General features: G+C 43.0%; 1 protein-coding gene across 1 annotated transcript; it reads left to right on the forward strand.

The window, feature by feature from the left end:
• Positions 1-6,474: 6,474 nt before the first annotated feature.
• Positions 6,475-11,172, forward strand: LOC129831663 (extracellular calcium-sensing receptor-like). Its single transcript, XM_055895027.1, has 7 exons — positions 6,475-6,758; positions 7,242-7,536; positions 7,982-8,271; positions 8,517-8,797; positions 9,107-9,315; positions 9,643-9,988; positions 10,256-11,172. The coding sequence occupies exons 1-7, from the start codon at positions 6,475-6,477 to the stop codon at positions 11,170-11,172; spliced, it is 2,622 nt and encodes an 873-aa protein (XP_055751002.1).
• Positions 11,173-17,514: the final 6,342 nt, after the last annotated feature.

Below are 17,514 nucleotides of genomic sequence, written 5' to 3' on the forward strand. Positions count from 1 at the left end.
CTATATTGAAAAAAACATACTTTAGGATGATATTGTGACATGTATCAAGTAAAATCGAAGCCGGAGATCATATTCACCTATAACGACGGTTTTCCAGGAGGCAATTCCAGGTCCAACTTCGCGCCTTCGAAACAAAAAATAATTGCGGACCTCTCACTCCAAGATGATGTATTCAATCCCTGAACGAGATATTCAAGTCATTTCTGCTCTCACTTCCGCATGACACCCAAGGGAAGGCGTATGACGTGTTTCTATGGTCCCGAGTGACATGCCCTTTTATAGACAAGCTCTTGAAAAAAGACCTCGCATTTGGAAATCTCACTTCCGGATAGGAAATGGGCTGCAGAAAGAGTTCTGGTTCACTTAGAGAAATAATTCAAACGGTTTAAGAAACTAGAGAGTGTTTTCTATCCAATAGAAATGATAATATGCATATTGTACGAGCAAGAATTGAGTAGGAGGCCGTTTGAAATGGCCACCTCTTTCCAGGTTACTCAGTGCTGCCCCTTGCAGCCATAAGAAGTTAAGGCAAGGGCTGATTTCAAGGTTTTACTGTTAACCTACAAAGCGTTACATGGGCTTGCTCCTACCTATCTTTCCGAGTTGGTCCTGCCGTACATACCTACACGTACGCTACGGTCACAAGACGCAGGCCTCCTAATTTTCCCTAGAATTTCTAAGCAAACAGCTGGAGGCAGGGCTTTCTCCTATAGATCTCCATTTTTATGGAACGGTCTGCCTACCCATGTGAGAGACGCAGACTCGGTCTCAACTTTTAAGTCTTTAGTGAAGACTTATCTCTTCTGTAGGTCATATGATTGAGTGTAGTCTGGCCCAGGAGTGTGAAGGTGAACGGAAAGGCTCTGGAGCAACGAACCGCCCTTGCTGTCTCTGCCTGGCCGGTTCCCCTATCTCCACTGGGATTCTCTGCCTCTAACCCTATTACAGGGGCTGAGTCACTGGCTTACTGGTGCTCTTTCATGCCGTCCCTAGGAGGGGTGCGTCACTTGAGTGGGTTGAGTTACTGACGTGATCTTCCTGTCTTGGTTGGCGCCCCCCCTTGGTTTGTGCTGTGGTGGAGATCTTTGTGGGCTATACTCGGCCTTGTCTCAGGATCGTAAGTTGGTGGTTGAAGATATCCCTCTAGTGGTGCGGGGGCTGTGCTTTGGCAAAGTGGGTGGGGTTATATCCTTCCTGTTTGGCCCTGTCCGGGGGTATCATCGGATGGGGCCACAGTGTCTCCTGACCCCTCCTGTCTCAGCCTCCAGTATTTATGCTGCAGTAGTTTATGTGTCGGGGGGCTAGGGTCAGTTTGTTATATCTGGAGTACTTCTCCTGTCTTTTCCAGTGTCCTGTGTGAATTTAAGTATGCTCTCTCTAATTCTCTCCTTCTCTCTTTCTTTCTTTCTCTCGGAGGCCCTGAGCCCTAGGACCATACGTCAGGACTACCGGGCATGATGACTCCTTGCTGTCCCCAGTCCACCCGGCCTTGCTGCTATTCCAGTTTCAACTGTTCTTCCTGCGGTTATGGAACCCCTACCTGTCCCAGACCTGCTGTTTTCAACTTTTAATGATCGGCTATGAAAAGCCAACTGACATTTATTCCTGATTATTATTTGACCATGCTTGTCACTTATGAACATTTTGAACATCTTGGCCATGTTCTGTTATAATCTCCACCCGGCACAGCCAGAAGAGGACTGGCCACCCCTCATAGCCTGGTTCCTCTCTAGGTTTCTTCCTAGGTTTTGGCCTTTCTAGGGAGTTTTTCCTAGCCACCGTGCTTCTACACCTGCATTGCTTGGTGTTTGGGGTTTTAGGCTGGGTTTCTGTACAGCACTTCGAGATATTAGCTGATGTACGAAGGGCTATATAAAATCAACTTGATTTGATTTGATTTTGGCTGTGCCTTTAAACAGCTTGGAAAATTCCAGAAAAATATGTCATGGCTTTAGAAGATTCTGATAGGCTGATTGACATCATTTGAGTCAAATGGGGGTGTTCCTGTGGATGTATTTCAAGGCCTACCTTCAAACTCAGTGCCTCATTGCTTGACATCATGGGAAAATCAAATGAAATCAGCCAAGACCTCAGAAAAAATCTTGTAGACCTCCACAAGTCTGGTTCATCCTTAGGAGCAATTTCCAAATGCCTGAAGGTATCACGTTCATCTGTACAAACAATAGTTCGCAAGTATAAACACCATGGGAATACGCAGGCATCATACCGCTCAGGAAGAAGCCGCATTCTGTCTCCTAGAGATTAACCTCTAACGCCTCACAAACCCGGATCCAGGAGCACCCCCATCAAAAAAGCTGACTAGCATAGCCTAGCCTAAAGCCACAGGGATATCATATAATAAAATGTTCATGAAATCACAAGTCCAAGACACCAAATGAAAGATACACATCTTGTGAATCAAGCCATCATTTCTGATTTTTAAAATGTTTTACAGGGAAGACACAATATGTAAATCTATTAGCTAACCACGTTAGCAAAAGACACCACTTCTTAACTCCACCATTTTTTTACTCCATCAGTAGCTATCACAAATTCGACCAAATAAAGATATAAATAGCCACTAACCAAGAAACAACCTCATCAGATGACAGTCTGATAACATATTTATTGTATAGCATATGGTTTGTTAGAAAAATGTGCATATTTCAGGTATAAATCAGAGTTTACCATTGCAGCCACCATCATAACTCTCACCAAAGCGACTAGAATAACTACAGAGACCATCGTGTATTAGCTAATTACTCATCATAAAACATTTCTTAAAAATACACAGCGTACAGCAGAAGAAAGACACAGATCTTGTGAACCCAGCCAATATTTCAGATTTTCTAAGTGTTTTACAGCGAAAACACAATATAGCGTTATATTAGCTTACCACGTGTGCAAACATTACCCCAGCATTGATTCATGGCAAAAAGAGCGATAGCATTATCACCACCAAAATGTATTAATTTTTTCACTAACCTTCTCAGAATTCTTCAGATGACACTCCTGTAACATCATATTACAACATACATATAGAGTTTGTTCGAAAATGTGCATATTTAGCCACCAAAATCGTGGTTATACAATGAGAAAAGTAGCCAAGCTGGTCAGAAAATTTCGGGCGCCATATTGGACAGTGATCTTGTCTAATGCATAAATACTCATAAACTTGACTAAAAAATACAGGGTGGACAGCGATTGAAAGACAATTTAGTTCTTAATGCAATCGCTGAATTACATTTTTTAAATTATCCTTACTTTTCAATACAGGTTGCGCCAAAGCAAAGCTACTCCAAAGAAAATGGCGGCATAAGCGTTTAACATTTTTCGACAGAACAACGATTTATCATCATAAATAGTTCTTACTATTAGCTGAACTGCCATCAGAATCTTGGGCAATGAATCCTTTCTCCGGTCTAATCGTCTTTTGGTCGAAAGATGTCCTCTTGTCCCGTCGAAATGGCCACTAACGTTCACCATGCACTAGAAAAGTGCCCAGCTCCTCGAAGTGCGTCACACAGAAATGCCATAAAATCGCCCTAAACGGATATAAATTGCTATAAAACGGTTTAAATTAACTACCTTATGATGTTTTTAACACCTATAACGAGTAAAAACATGACCGGAGAAATATTACTGGCTAAACAACAGCTTGGAAGGAGGCAAGTCCGACGTCCATCGTGCGTCAGGCGCAGAGACGAAACGAAATGTACTTCCGGTCATTAGTCTTTTATACAGGCCCTGATTGCGCAATCGACTCCATTCAAAGTGTCACCACTTACTGACATCTAGAGGAAGACGTAGGCAGTGTTTGTTTCCCCATAGCATTTACAGGGACATTACAACTGACCTGGGAACAGGGGCCAAGATTTCTGAAATCTCACTCCCTGTCATGAAAAGTGCTGTAGAAGGAGCTCTGTTTCACTCAGAGACATAATTCCAACGGCTATAGAAACTAGAGAGTGTTTTCTATCCAATAATAATAATAATATGCATATTGTACGAGCAAGAATTGAGTACTAGGCAGTTTAATCTGGAGACCAATTTATGCTAAGTCGAAACAGCACCCCCTATATTCGCAAGAAGTTAATGCAATCGCTGGGTTACATTTTTAAAATTAACGTTACTTCAAGCATACAGCGTGCGCTAAAGCGAGACCGCACCATAATTCATGGCGGAATTATTATTTGACATTTGTCAACATAAGTACGAATTAACAGCATAAAGACTGCTTACTATTTGCTGAGCTTCCATCAGAATCTTGGGCAAGGTGTCCTTTCTCCAGAACAATCGTCTTTTGGTTGAAAGATGTCCTCTTGTCCTGTCGAAATAGCCGCTAACGTTAGCCACCCACTGGAGAAGTGTCCAACTCGTGAAAGCGTATGACAAAGAAATCCAGGAAAATCGCAATAAACTGATATAAACTGCTATAAATCGGTTTCAATTAACAACATTATGATGTCTTTAACACCTATATCGAATAAAAACAGAGCCGGATATATCTAAGAGCTAAAACAGGAGCTTCTAGCACGACATGCCAAGATCCTCCCTGCGTCAGAGCGAAGAGTCAAAAGAGGGGACACCTCGTTTCCAAGCAATTTATAAACTTTCAGATCTGCCTAGAGACTCCATTTCAAGTCCCTCTATTCGCTGACACCCAGGGGAAGGCGTATGCAGTGCATCTCAACCAATAGAGGACAGGAAAATTAATAAACTGTTCTGGGAACAGCGAGCAGATTTCAGCATTTTCAAATCCTCATAGGAAAATTGCTCTAAGTCCAGTTCTGTTTCACTCACAGACATAATTCAAACGGTTTTAGAAACTAGAGAGTGTTTTCTATCCAATAGTAATAATAATATGCATATTGTACGAGCAAGAATTGAGTACGAGGAAGTTTAATTTGGGCACTATTTTTTCCAATGGTGAAACAGCGCCCCCATATTGACAAGAAGTTAACGTACTTTGGTGCGAAAAGTGCAAATCAATCCCAAAACAAAAGCAAAGGACCTTGTGAAGATGCTGGAGGAAACAAGTACGAAAGTGTCTGTATCCTCGGTAAAATGAGTCCTATATCGACATAACCTGAAAAGCCGCTCAGCAAGGAAGAAGCCACTGCTCTAAAACTGCCATAAAAATGCCAGACTACGATTTGCAACTGCACATGGGGACAAAGATCATGACCATCGTTATGTTTGGACGAAAAAGGGGGAGGCTTGCAAGCCAAAGAACACCATCCCAACCGTGAAGCATGGGGATGGCAATATCATGTTGTGGGGGTGCTTTGCTGCAGGAGGGACTGGTGCACTTCACAAAATAGATGGCATCATGAGGAGAGAAAATTATGTGGATATATTGAAGCAACATCTCAAGACATCAGTCAGGAAGTTAAAGCTTGGGCACAAATGGGTCTTCCAAGTGAACAGTGACCCCAAGCATACTTCCAAAGTTGTGGCGAAAATGCCCTAAGGACAACAAAGTCATGGTATTCGAGTGGCCATCACAAAGCCCGGACCTCAATGCACTAGAAAATTTGTGGACAGAACTTAAAAAGCGTGTGCGAGCGAGGAGGTCCACTAACCTGACTCAGTTACACCCGCTCTGTCAGGAGGAATAGGCCTAAATTCACCCAACTAATTGTTGGAAAATTGTGGAAGGCTACAAAAAACGTTTGACCCAAGTTAAACACTTTAAAGGCAATGCTACCAAATATTAATTGCGTTTTTGTAAACTTCTGACACACTGGGAATGTGATGAAATAAATAAAAGCTGAAATAAATAATTTTCTCTACTTTTAATCTGACATTGCACATTATTAAAATAAAGTGATGATCCTAACTGACCTAAGACAGGGACATTTTACTAGGATTAGATGTCAGGAATTTTGAAAAACGGGGTTTAAATGTATTTGGCTAAGGTGAATGTAAACTTCCGACTTCAACTGTAAGTGAGGCAACATGCCAGGAGGGTTAGACTGTAGAGGAAATATAAGAGAGGAAGCGTACCAAGAGGACTAGACTTTAGAATAAATACTGTGTACTGCCAGCGTGCCATGAAGACTAGACAGTAGGGGAAATAATCTGTAGAGCCAGCGTAGCAAGAGGACTAGACTTTTGAATAAATACTGTGTACTGCCAGCGTGCCAAGAGGACTAGACTGTAGGGGACATATAAGAGAGCCAGATGGTTATTGTGTGTCTAATGTATGTTTATGTCTATCTATACCATTACAGTACACGTAGTTCTGATACTGGTGCATATTCTCTCTATAGCTGAAAGAATCAGGACCTGACTGGGTGAGCAGAGCAGCCTCTAGCCCCTCCCTCCTTGGCATGGCCATACCCACAGTGTGGCCCCCAGAGGAATCCCCACAGAGGTACAGTGGGTATTTAAACCAGAGTAGAGAGGTAACCTGACCTATGTGGGTCTGTATTGCGCTGTATTAGGCCATACCTTCTACACATCAGGGGAATGAGGCTCTCTCCGGCTCCTGCTCTGGATCCAAGTCTGGCTGGTAGCCTGGTTCTTCTACATCTAGCTGTGGTGGCTGGTGGGCTTGCCTTGCTCACGTCTGCCTCTACCGCTGCCTCTGGGCTGGAGTCTGTCAGATGCAGGCTCCAAGGCACCCCTCGTCCTCCGGTGTTCTCCCAGGACGGGGACTTTGTCATCGGGGGTGTTTTCTCCATTCATTACTATATGCACACTGTGGATCACAGCTACACCAGCATGCCTGAGCCTCTGCAGTGCACAGGGAGGTCAGTGACCGCAAGAGGGAGCAGGGGACAGGACTGTGGCTGTGTGGATATCCAGTTAAATTGTGTTTTACAGACAGAGAGACAGTGTTTTAAAGACAGAGAGACAGCGTGTTTAAAGACAGATAAAGACAGATAAAGACAGATAAAGAATGTGTTTTAAGACAGATTAAGAGTGTGTTTAAAGACAGATAAAGACAGATAAAGACAGATAAAGAATGTGTTTTAAGACAGATTAACATTGTGTTTAAAGACAGATAAAACGTGTGTTTGTGTCTGAGAGAGTAGGTAAAGACTACTGTTACAAAGGATCACATTTTCAATTGCAGGCTATCCTACAATGTCCTCAATTACAGACAACAGAAGTGTAGGCATATAGACTGTATGTAACATAATACTAGATATTAGGCTGTTTGCCAAGGTGACATTCTATAGGCTAGTTTATGATTGTCCGGAGGTGCTCACTGACCCATCTTCTATTTACAGCATGGATTCCCGTGAGTTGCGCTTCTCGCGCGCCATGGTCTTCGCAGTTGAGGAGATAAACAACAGTTCGTACCTTCTACCGGGTGTCACGCTTGGTTATCAAGTGCACGACTCTTGCGCCTCGGTCCCTATGGCCGTGAAAGTTGCCTTCCAGCTGGCTAACGGCCTGGACCCAAAGTTTGATACCGGAGAACAGTGCTCGGGGTCGGCTACAGTGACAGCTATCGTGGGCGAGTCTGGCTCCACGCCTACCATCAGCATGTTGCGCATCACCGGCCCTTTCGGCATTCCTCAGGTAAACTCCAGTGGAAGAAATCATTCAGCTTATTTTTAATTTACCGTAGTCCTACTGTATATTCTCCTCTCTTTCAGGAATGAGTTCAACTTTTTACCGTATTCCAACTGTACATTCTCCTCTCTTTCAGGAATGAGTTCAACTTTTAAGTTATCGTATTCCAACTGTATTCTCCTCTCTTTCTGTAATATACATTTCCGTGTGAAATGATGTGGAGAAAGGCATTTGAACATCTGTAGGCATTAAAACATGATCTGAGGACTATCTGTCATAGGCTAAGTCATTCTGGCCTAATGAAAAACAATGAATTGGCTTATTATTATTAATGTCTCCCTAAAATCAAACTACATAGCTAAATAAAAAAGCAGGAAGTAGCCAATACATTAGAGTTGTTAGGCCGACATGATGTTCTTTCTCATGTTTTCGACTGTCTGTTTCTACCTAGGTGAGCCACTCTTCCACCTGTGCGTGTCTGAGTGATAAGAAACAGTATCCAACCTTCTTCAGAACCATCCCCAGTGACCAGTTCCAGGCTGCCGCTCTGGCCCACCTCATCAGGCACTTCGGCTGGACCTGGATTGGGGCGGTCCGTTCCGACTCTGACTACGGTAATAACGGGATGGCGGCTTTCCTACAGGCAGCACAAGAGGAAGGTATCTGTGTGGAATATTCTGAAGCCTTCTACCGTACCAACCCACTCAGCAGAGTGCAACGGGTGGCCAACGTGATCCGCAGGTGATCCATGATTACTTGTAAACTTTTCATTCACACAAATGCAAGACTATATTTCTATAAATTCTATTGTTATTAATTTCTCTCTTTTCCCAAAGCTGATCTGTGAGACCAACATCATTTGCATATCTTAAGCATTCCAAAAGTGTTGATTAATACTAATGTTCATGTTCACTTCACTGAGACAAACCAATGAACGACAAACATGACCAAGCATATTAAGCATATGATATAATCATGTTCCCCAGCTCCACAGCCCGGGTGGTGGTTGCATTCGTAGCCTCTGGGGACATGAGAATCTTGCTGGAGGAGATGGACCGCCTGCCCTCTCCTCCCCGCCAGTGGATCGGGAGTGAGTCCTGGGTCACTGACCCAGATATGCTGCGCTTCGGCCTGTGTGCCGGGGCCATCGGATTTGGCATCCAACGCTCTGTCATCCCCGGCCTCAGGGATTTCCTCTTGGACCTCTCCCCACAGAAGGTGTCCAACTCTCCCCTGCTCACAGAGTTCTGGGAGGGAGCCTTTGGCTGTCGGCTGGGGATAGGTATCTATCTAGCTATCTGTCTATATATCTATCTATCTATCCATCCATCTGTCTATCGATCTATCTATTTACATGTCTGTCTGTCTGTCTGTCTGTCTGTCTGTCTGTCTGTCTGTCTGTCTGTCTGTCTGTCTGTCTGTCTGTCTGTCTGTCTGTCTGTCTGTCTGTCTGTCTGTCTGTCTGTCTGTCTGTCTGTCTGTCTGTCGGTCGGTCGGTCGGTCGGTCGGTCGGTCGGTCGGTCGGTCGGTCGGTCGGTCTGTCTGTCTGTCTGTCGGTCTGTAGGGACCTCTACAGGTGTTGGGGTTGAGGAGAAGGTGTGTGACGGAAGTGAGGATATACAGCATCTACAGGCCCCCTACACAGATACATCCCAGCTGCGTGTCACTAACATGGTGTATAAAGCTGTTTACTCCATAGCACACGCCATCCACAGCATCGTTTGTGAAGAGAGAGAAAACTCCACTGTGAACTGTGACAAAAACCTCAATGTGAAGCCAACACAGGTGAATGACAAGTCTGTAGTATAATTTCCTGATAAATATGTTTATTTAGACTACATGTACTTTACAACTTCTTCTGAAGTAACACATCTGATAAATATGAGTTGAATTAATGTTCTATTTTTCTCTATCCCTCTCTACATCTCTCTTCCCTTCTCTCCATTTCTCTCTTTCCATCTTTCTTCCCCTTTCTCAATCTCTCATCTCTCTTCATCCATCTCTCTTCCCCTCACTCATCTCTCTCTCCCTTATCTCCATCTCTCTTCACCTCTCTCCTTCTCTCTCGTCCCCTCTCTCTCTCTCTCTCTCCCTTGCCCTTCTAACCCCCAGGTCCTGGAGAGATTGAGGACGATGAACTTCTCTCGTAACGGGTACCAGGTGTCTTTCGATGCCAACGGGGACCCAGTGGCCACCTATGAGCTGGTCAACTGGCAGATACGGGAGAGTGGGAAGATGGAGTTTGTGACAGTGGGGCGCTATGATGCGTCCATGCCTCCTGACCAGAGGTTTCACATGGAGAGGGAAATCACCTGGGTAAAGAACAGTACACAAGTACCTGTGTCAGTGTGCAGTGACAGCTGTCCCCCAGGCACTCGTAAGGCTGTACAGAAAGGAAAGCCTGTATGCTGTTATGACTGTATCCAATGTGCAGAGGGAGAAATAAGTAATAACACAGGTAGGACTATAGGAACAGTTGGCAAAAATGTGTAGTAATTTCTATCACGGTTTACTAAGTAGTGGTTTATTCATATTACCAGCACTACAAAGGTAGTGTCTGTCAATCATATTCCTGTTCTTATTATCTCATGTAAGCTGCACATTAATTCAACATTCTTCATTGTAAACTGACAAAGTGCAGCATTGTGGAACATGTATTTGTAAATAAATAAAATCTGAATCTATTATTATTAACATTTGATGTCTGTTGCATTGTCCTGGTCAGATTCCTCAGACTGTCTGATCTGTCCCGAGGAGTACTGGCCCAACGCTGAGAGAGACCGCTGTGTACTTAAGCCTGTGGAGTTCCTGTCCTTCCACGAGGTCCTCGGAATCATCCTGACCGCCTGCTCTGTGGGCGGTGCTTGTCTGGCCATCGCCACGGCAACTGTCTTCTACCGCCACCGAACTTCGGCCATCGTCAGGGCCAACAACTCTGAGCTGAGCTTCCTGCTGCTCTTCTCCTTAGCTATGTGTTTTCTGTGTTCTCTTACTTTCATTGGCCGGCCCTCTGAGTGGTCCTGTATGCTGCGTCACACAGCGTTTGGGATCACCTTCGTCCTCTGCATCTCTTGTGTTCTGGGGAAAACTATAGTGGTGTTGATGGCCTTCAGGGCTACACTTCCAGCCAGTAATGTCATGAAATGGTTTGGTCCTCCACAGCAGAGATTGACTGTAGTGTCCTTCACGTTTGTCCAGGCTTTGATATGCACTCTATGGTTGGTCCTGTCCCCTCCCTTCCCCATTAAAAACCTCACTACCTACAAGGAAAAGATCATTCTAGAGTGTGATGTGGGTTCAGCTATTGGTTTCTGGGCTGTGTTGGGCTATATAGGACTCCTGTCTCTCTTGTGCTTTGTGCTGGCTTTTCTGGCTCGGAAGCTGCCTGATAACTTCAATGAGGCCAAATTCATCACCTTCAGCATGCTCATATTCTGTGCAGTCTGGATCACCTTTATCCCAGCTTATGTCAGCTCTCCTGGGAAGTTCACTGTAGCTGTGGAGATCTTTGCCATCATCACCTCTAGCTTTGGGTTGTTCTTTCTGTTATTTGTTCCTAAATGCTTCATTATTCTGTTCAGGCCGGAGAAGAACACCAAGAAACACCTTATGGAGAAGACATCCAATGATATACGTTATTAAGAAATGATTGAGTGGAAAAACATTGTAACGTTCAGTTATATGGTTTATTATACAGTTAGGTAGGACTACTCTGACAGAGATGACCAACAATTTAGCAGCTAATCATTGGTAACATTGAAACTAGGAACATGACACAGGTTCACTTTTGATATTCCAATGTTATGAGAGATTGTTCAAATCTAGAGTGTTAAAATGATATTACTAATGCCCTAGATAATAGAAAGTACTGTTCCGCCTTGTTCATAGATTTATCTAAAGCTTTATACACTGTAGACCATGCAATACTTTTGGGTAAGCTGTCGTTAACAGGACTGGGATTGGATGCATGTCGTTGGTTTCATGACTATCTAAACGATTGAAGTCAGGCTGTTAGAGTCGACGGCATCCAGTCATAGCCATTGGAGTTGGTTAAAGGCGTCCCACAAAGTTCTATACTTGGTCCATTACAGTTCACTCTCTACATAAACAATATCGTGATGAGATAAGAAAGTGTCAAATTCGTTTATATGCTGAGGACACTGTCATGTACTCTATCGCTTCAACGGCTAACCAGGCATTATCACAATTGGAGACAGATTTTAAGATATTACAAGGTTCTTTTATACTAGCTGAAACTTGTTTTAAATGCAAAAAAAAACACATTTTATGATTGTAATAGGTTCAAAAAGTTGGTTGAAAATACACTTGCACTTACGAGCTTAGATGGTTCTCAAATTAATCAGGTCTCTGCATATAAATACTTAGGGATATGGTTGGATGATAAACTGTCTTTTAAAAGGCATATTAACAAACTTTGTAAACGGCTAAAAATCAAGCTAGAATTCCTCTATAGAAACAGGACATGCTTGTCCTCTACAAATAGAAGACATAATATGCAAACTTTTTTTATGTCTGTTATAGATTATGGGGAGATTATTTACATGCATGCTACGGCATCAACACTTAAATTGCTGGATGCTACTTATCATTGCGCACTTAGATTTATTACGGGTGCTAGCTAAAGAACTCACCACTGTGTTTTATATCATAATGTGGGTTGGACTTCGCTGTCCGTGAGACGAGAACAACATGCTCTCGTGTTTGTCTATAAAGCACTTCTGAATAAACTACCTTCTTATTTATCATCACTCATCAATATTATAATTATAATTCCTAAAACCAGGTCTCAACATGGATTACACTTGAGGCCCATGCGATTTCCATAGAGTTGGGTATGGCTACTTTTCCTGTTACGCTCCTTGCCTATGGAATAGCCTGCAGACTAAACTTAAACTTGAGACTCTTGTCCCCCTTGCCCATTTTAAATATTTATTGGAGCATTTTATTTTTGTATTGCTTGTTACTGTTTCTGGTAATGCAAGTTATTGTGCTGTTAGGGGAATAACCTGTGTAAATTAAATCTGTTGCTGTATTTTTTTTTGTGTTATCTGTGATCGTTTTGTTTGTCTTGTTTAATTTTTAATCATTGTACATGAACTGTATGTGTAAACATGTATACGCAGGGCCCAGCTGTAACAAATACCTTGTGTTCTGTGTTCCTGTGTTCCTGTGTTCCTTGTTGAAATAAAGGTATAAAAAATGTAAAATAAAATCTCATTTGACCTACAGAGTGGAACCACTTCCATGTTGTTGGAGAAAAGCTTTATTCTTATATTAATTGATATAACATTGAAGTGCATGTGTTCAATTCATACTGTAATTCATCATATTATGTATTATTATAATATAATAAACATTTTCATATACAGTTGAAGTCGGAAGTTTACAAACACTTAGGTTGGAGTCATTAACTTTTTATGGCTGCAGGGGCAGTATTGAGTAGCTCTGATTAAAGGTGCCCATTTCAAACGGCCTCGTACTCAATTCTTGCTCGTACAATATGCATATTATTATTACTATTGGATAGAAAACACTCTCTAGTTTCTAAAACTGTTTGAATTATATCTGTGAGTCAAACAGACCTCATTTGGCACAAACTTCCTGACCAGGAAGTGGAAAGTCTGAAATCGATGCTCTGTTCTACTTCCTGCCTATACATGGGCATGATACGTAAGAGTATACGTGCACTTCATAGACCTTCCCCTGGATGTCAAGAGGCTGTGAGAGAAGAAATTTCGTGTTTATCTTGGTCTGAATTGGAATACAAGCTCTTTGTATGACGTGCCCCTCATTTCCGGTACTCTTGGGAGCGCAAGGTGGACAGTGGGATTGCCTTCTGTTTAGCTGCCGTTATGGACGACTACTATCTCCGGCTCTGATTTTATTTGATACATGTGACCATATCATCATAAAGTATGTTTTTCCAATATAGTTTAATCAGATTATTGAAATTTTTTCGGGAGTTTTGCCGTGTTCCGTTCTCTGACTTTGTTGACGATGGAGAGATCCGTGCCACTTGGCTAGTGCGCGTGCTAAATGAAGAGGGAAAGTTTCCGTTCTAAATCCAAACAACGACTGTTCTGGACAAATGACACCTTGTCCAACATTCTGATGGAAAATCAGCAAAAGTAAGAAACATTTTATGATGCTATTTCATATATCTGTTGTAGTCGTCGGCGCCCAAGTGTTTTTGGCTATTGTGCTAAGCTAATATAACGGTACATTTTTTTTCGCTGTAAAACACTTAATAAATCGGAAATATTGGCTGGAATCACAGGATGCCTGTCTTTCATTTGCTGTACACTATGTATTTTTCAGAAATGTTTTATGATGAGTAATTAGGTATTTGACGTTGGTGTCTAAGTTTAATGGCTGCTTTCGGTGCAATTTCTGATTGTAGCTGCAATGTAAACTATGATTTATGCCTGAAATATGCACATTTTTCTAACAAAACATATGCTATACAATAAATATGTTATCAGACTGTCATCTGATGAAGTTGTTTCTTGGTTAGTGGCTATTTATATCTTTATTTGGTCGAATTTGTGATAGCTACTGATGAAGTAAAAAACTGGTGGAGTAAAAAAAGTGGTGTCTTTTGCTAACGTGGTTATCTTATAGATTTACATATTGTGTCTTCCCTGTAAAACATTTTAAAAATCGGACATGTTGGCTGAATTCACAAGATTTCATATGCTGTATTGGACTTGTTAATGTGTTAAAGTTAAATATTAAAAAATATATATATTTTGAATTTCGCGCCCTGCACTTGAGCTGGCTGTTGTCATAAGTGTACCAACGTCAGGCTTGCAGACATAAGAAGTTAAAACTAGTTTTTCAACAACTCCACACATTTCTTGTTAACAAATTATAGTTTTGGCAAGTCTGTTAGGACATCTACTTTGAGCGCTCTCCACCGCATCACAAGGGTTCCATAGAAGGCCTTGCTGGAAGAAGCTGCGGGAGTACATGCTGAGAAGGTGCAAGATGTGTTCCGCTGGTCGAACCACCCATTCGACCTCGAAAGCTGCTCACCGTCAATTGAGGCAGATGCCTGTGAAATTGTCATGGACTGCCAAACTACCTCCTATCTTTCTCCTGGTTCTCTGTCAAAGGAAGCGGTGTCAGCAGTCCTGAGGTCGCAAGAGGAGGCTGGTCTACAGAACTGTGCGCTGCTACTGCCTCAGCTCACTCAGTCACTGGTGCCATCTGAGATGTCAGATGTGAGAGTGCTGTCCCGTGACGACCTGATATCAAAGCAGCGCCAGGATGATGCACTCGCCAGAGTTGTATTCTACGTGGACAGGGGCCGTAGACCTTCTAGGAGGGAACGTGGCCATGAACCAATCGAGGCTCTGCGGATTCTGAAGACCTGGGAGAAGCTCACTCTGAAAATGGGTGTACTATATCGCGTTACCAAATGTTTGCTGTCAAAGAGGAAGACGTACCAGTATGTAGTACCCATCTCAATGAGGGCGACAGTTTTGAAGGGTGTCCACGATGAAGCCGGTCATCAGGGGCAACAGCGGACGTTGTACTTGACGAGACAGAGGTTCTTCTGGCATGGTCTGGAGTCGGATGTGAGAGAGTATGTCAAGACCTGCAAGAGGTGTGTGTTCAGTAAGGCCCCCGAGCCAGAGGCCAGAGCTCCACTGGAGAACATCATCACGACTGAGCCCCTCGAGTTGGTGTGTGTGGAGTTCTGGTCTGCTGAAGACTCCAACAACAAGTCCTTGGATGTTCTGGTCGTCACTGATCATTTTACTAAGATGGCCCATGCCTTCTTGTGTCCGAACCAATCAGCTAAAGCAGTGGCCCTTCAGCTGTGGAACAACATCTTCTGTGTGTATGGTTTTCCTCGTCGTATCCACTCCGACCAAGGGGCCAACTTTGAAAGTAAATTGATTGCTGAGTTGTTGAGTGCTGCAGGAGTCCAGAAGTCGCACACAACTCCCTACCATCCGATGGGGAACGGGGGAGTCGAAAGGTTCAATAGAACTCTGGGAAACATGGTCAGGGCTTTACCTACGAGAGCGAAGCACAGGTGGCCCCAGAAGCTGAAGTCGTTGACCTTCGCCTACAACTGTACAGTCCATGAAACCACGGGCCACGCCCCTTTCCAGTTGATGTTTGGGAGAACCCCACGTCTGCCTGTCGACATGATGTTTGGTACGGTGCTACAAGACTCAAATGTTGTAGACTATGATGAGTACGTCAAGTCACTGACGAGAGACCTGAGGGAGGCCATGGAGACTGTACAGTTGTCGGCAACCAAACAGCTGAAGAGGCATGCGGGCCTCTACAACAGGAAGATCAGAGGAGCTCCAGTGGAGGTCGGTGATCGGGTGCTGCTGGCGAATAAGGGTGAACGTGGAAAGAGGAAGCTGGCGGATCGCTGGGAGAACAACCTCTATATTGTTACGGAGAAGAATAGTGACATCCACATCTTTAAGATACAGAATATGTCGACTGGCCAGGGGAAACGGTCCACCGTAATCTGATAATGCCTGTAAACTTTTTGCCTCTCCCTGACACTGCCTTAGAGACACCTAATACGGGAGACCGTGAGGATCCGAGTGAGGTGATGGAGGACTCATCCATGAATGATATACCAGAAATGGACATCGGTGAGAGGACTAGTGTGTGGGTATCAGAACAGACCTCGGAGGAAACACAGTCGGAGCCCTCTGAAAAAGAGACCCTAGATGTGCTGGAAGATGGGCCACTGGCGAGGGACCCTCAGAACCTGGCACATTCTGAGGGTGCCATTGGTGGCACAAGCATGTCAGAGGTAAACTTTGGAGAAGAAATGTCTGAACCCTCTGAGGAAGAAAGACATTCTGAAGATGCCACTGGTGGCACAAGTTTCAGCAACAGTCACAGAACCATTGACCTTGACTACCCATCGACTGTGGACAGTGACCCACCAATGGTGGTTGTAGTTGAACAGGTTAACCTGTTAGGCGGGCTCTCCCGACGTCGGTACAAATATGACAACATCCAGCTCATGTGCAGGGCGCGAAATTCAAAAGCTATTTTTTAAAAATATTTAACTTTCACACATTAACAAGTCCAATACAGCATTTGAAAGATAAACATCTTGTGAATCCAGCCAACATGTCCGATTTTTTAAATGTTTTACAGAGAAAACACCACATGTATTTATGTTAGCTCACCACCAAATACAAAAGTGGACAGACACGTATGATTATGATTATGATGTATGAATTATGATTCAAGTAGCATGCACAAGCCAACCTAAATAACCTAAAACCAACCTAAAGAACCTAGAAAAAACTACCTCAGATGACAGTCCTATAACATGTTACACAATAAATCTATGTTTTGTTCATTAAATGTGCATATTTTAGCTATAAATCAGTTTTACATTACTGCTCCCATCATTGCTACAGCATAGCTACAGTCTGAAATCAGACGGGAGTAGCCAGAGAAAATACAGACACCAACGTCAACTACTAATTACACCTCATAAAACATTTCAGAAAAACATATGGTGGATAGCTAATGAAAGACAAATATCGTGTGAATAGAGCCAATATTTCCGATTTTTGAAGTGTTTTACAGCGAAAACACAATATATCGTTACATTAGCTTACAACATTAGCTAGCATACGGCAGCATTGATTCTAGTCAAGCGCTAGCATAGCACAGTTCGACAGATATATGAAAAAGCATCCCAAATTGGGTTCTTATCTTTGTTGATCTTCCATCAGAATGTTGTAACGGGGTCCATTGTCCAGTAAAGTCTTTAGTTGGGTTCCAGAACGAAATATTTCTCTCTTTGGTTAGCAAGCACAATGGCCGTGCGGCGCTAATCTGTCTTTCTTCAAAAAATTCTTCCGTCGCATGACATCTAAAGTCCAGAATAAATTGCAATAATATAATTAAAGTATATTGAAAAAACATACTTTAGGATGATTTTGTGACATGTATCAAATAATA

This window comes from Salvelinus fontinalis, chromosome 33 (genome assembly GCF_029448725.1).
Source record: "Salvelinus fontinalis isolate EN_2023a chromosome 33, ASM2944872v1, whole genome shotgun sequence".
Classification (NCBI taxonomy): Eukaryota; Metazoa; Chordata; class Actinopteri; order Salmoniformes; family Salmonidae; genus Salvelinus; species Salvelinus fontinalis.

Coding starts and splice junctions, on each gene's coding strand:
- LOC129831663 (XM_055895027.1), top strand. CDS start 6,475: ATGAGGCTCTCTCCGGCTCCTGCTCTGGATCCAAGTCTGGCTGGTAGC. Junction 7,537..7,981: donor GCCCTTTCGGCATTCCTCAG/GTAAACTCCAGT, acceptor GTTTCTACCTAG/GTGAGCCACTCTTCCACCTG. Junction 9,316..9,642: donor TCAATGTGAAGCCAACACAG/GTGAATGACAAG, acceptor TCTAACCCCCAG/GTCCTGGAGAGATTGAGGAC.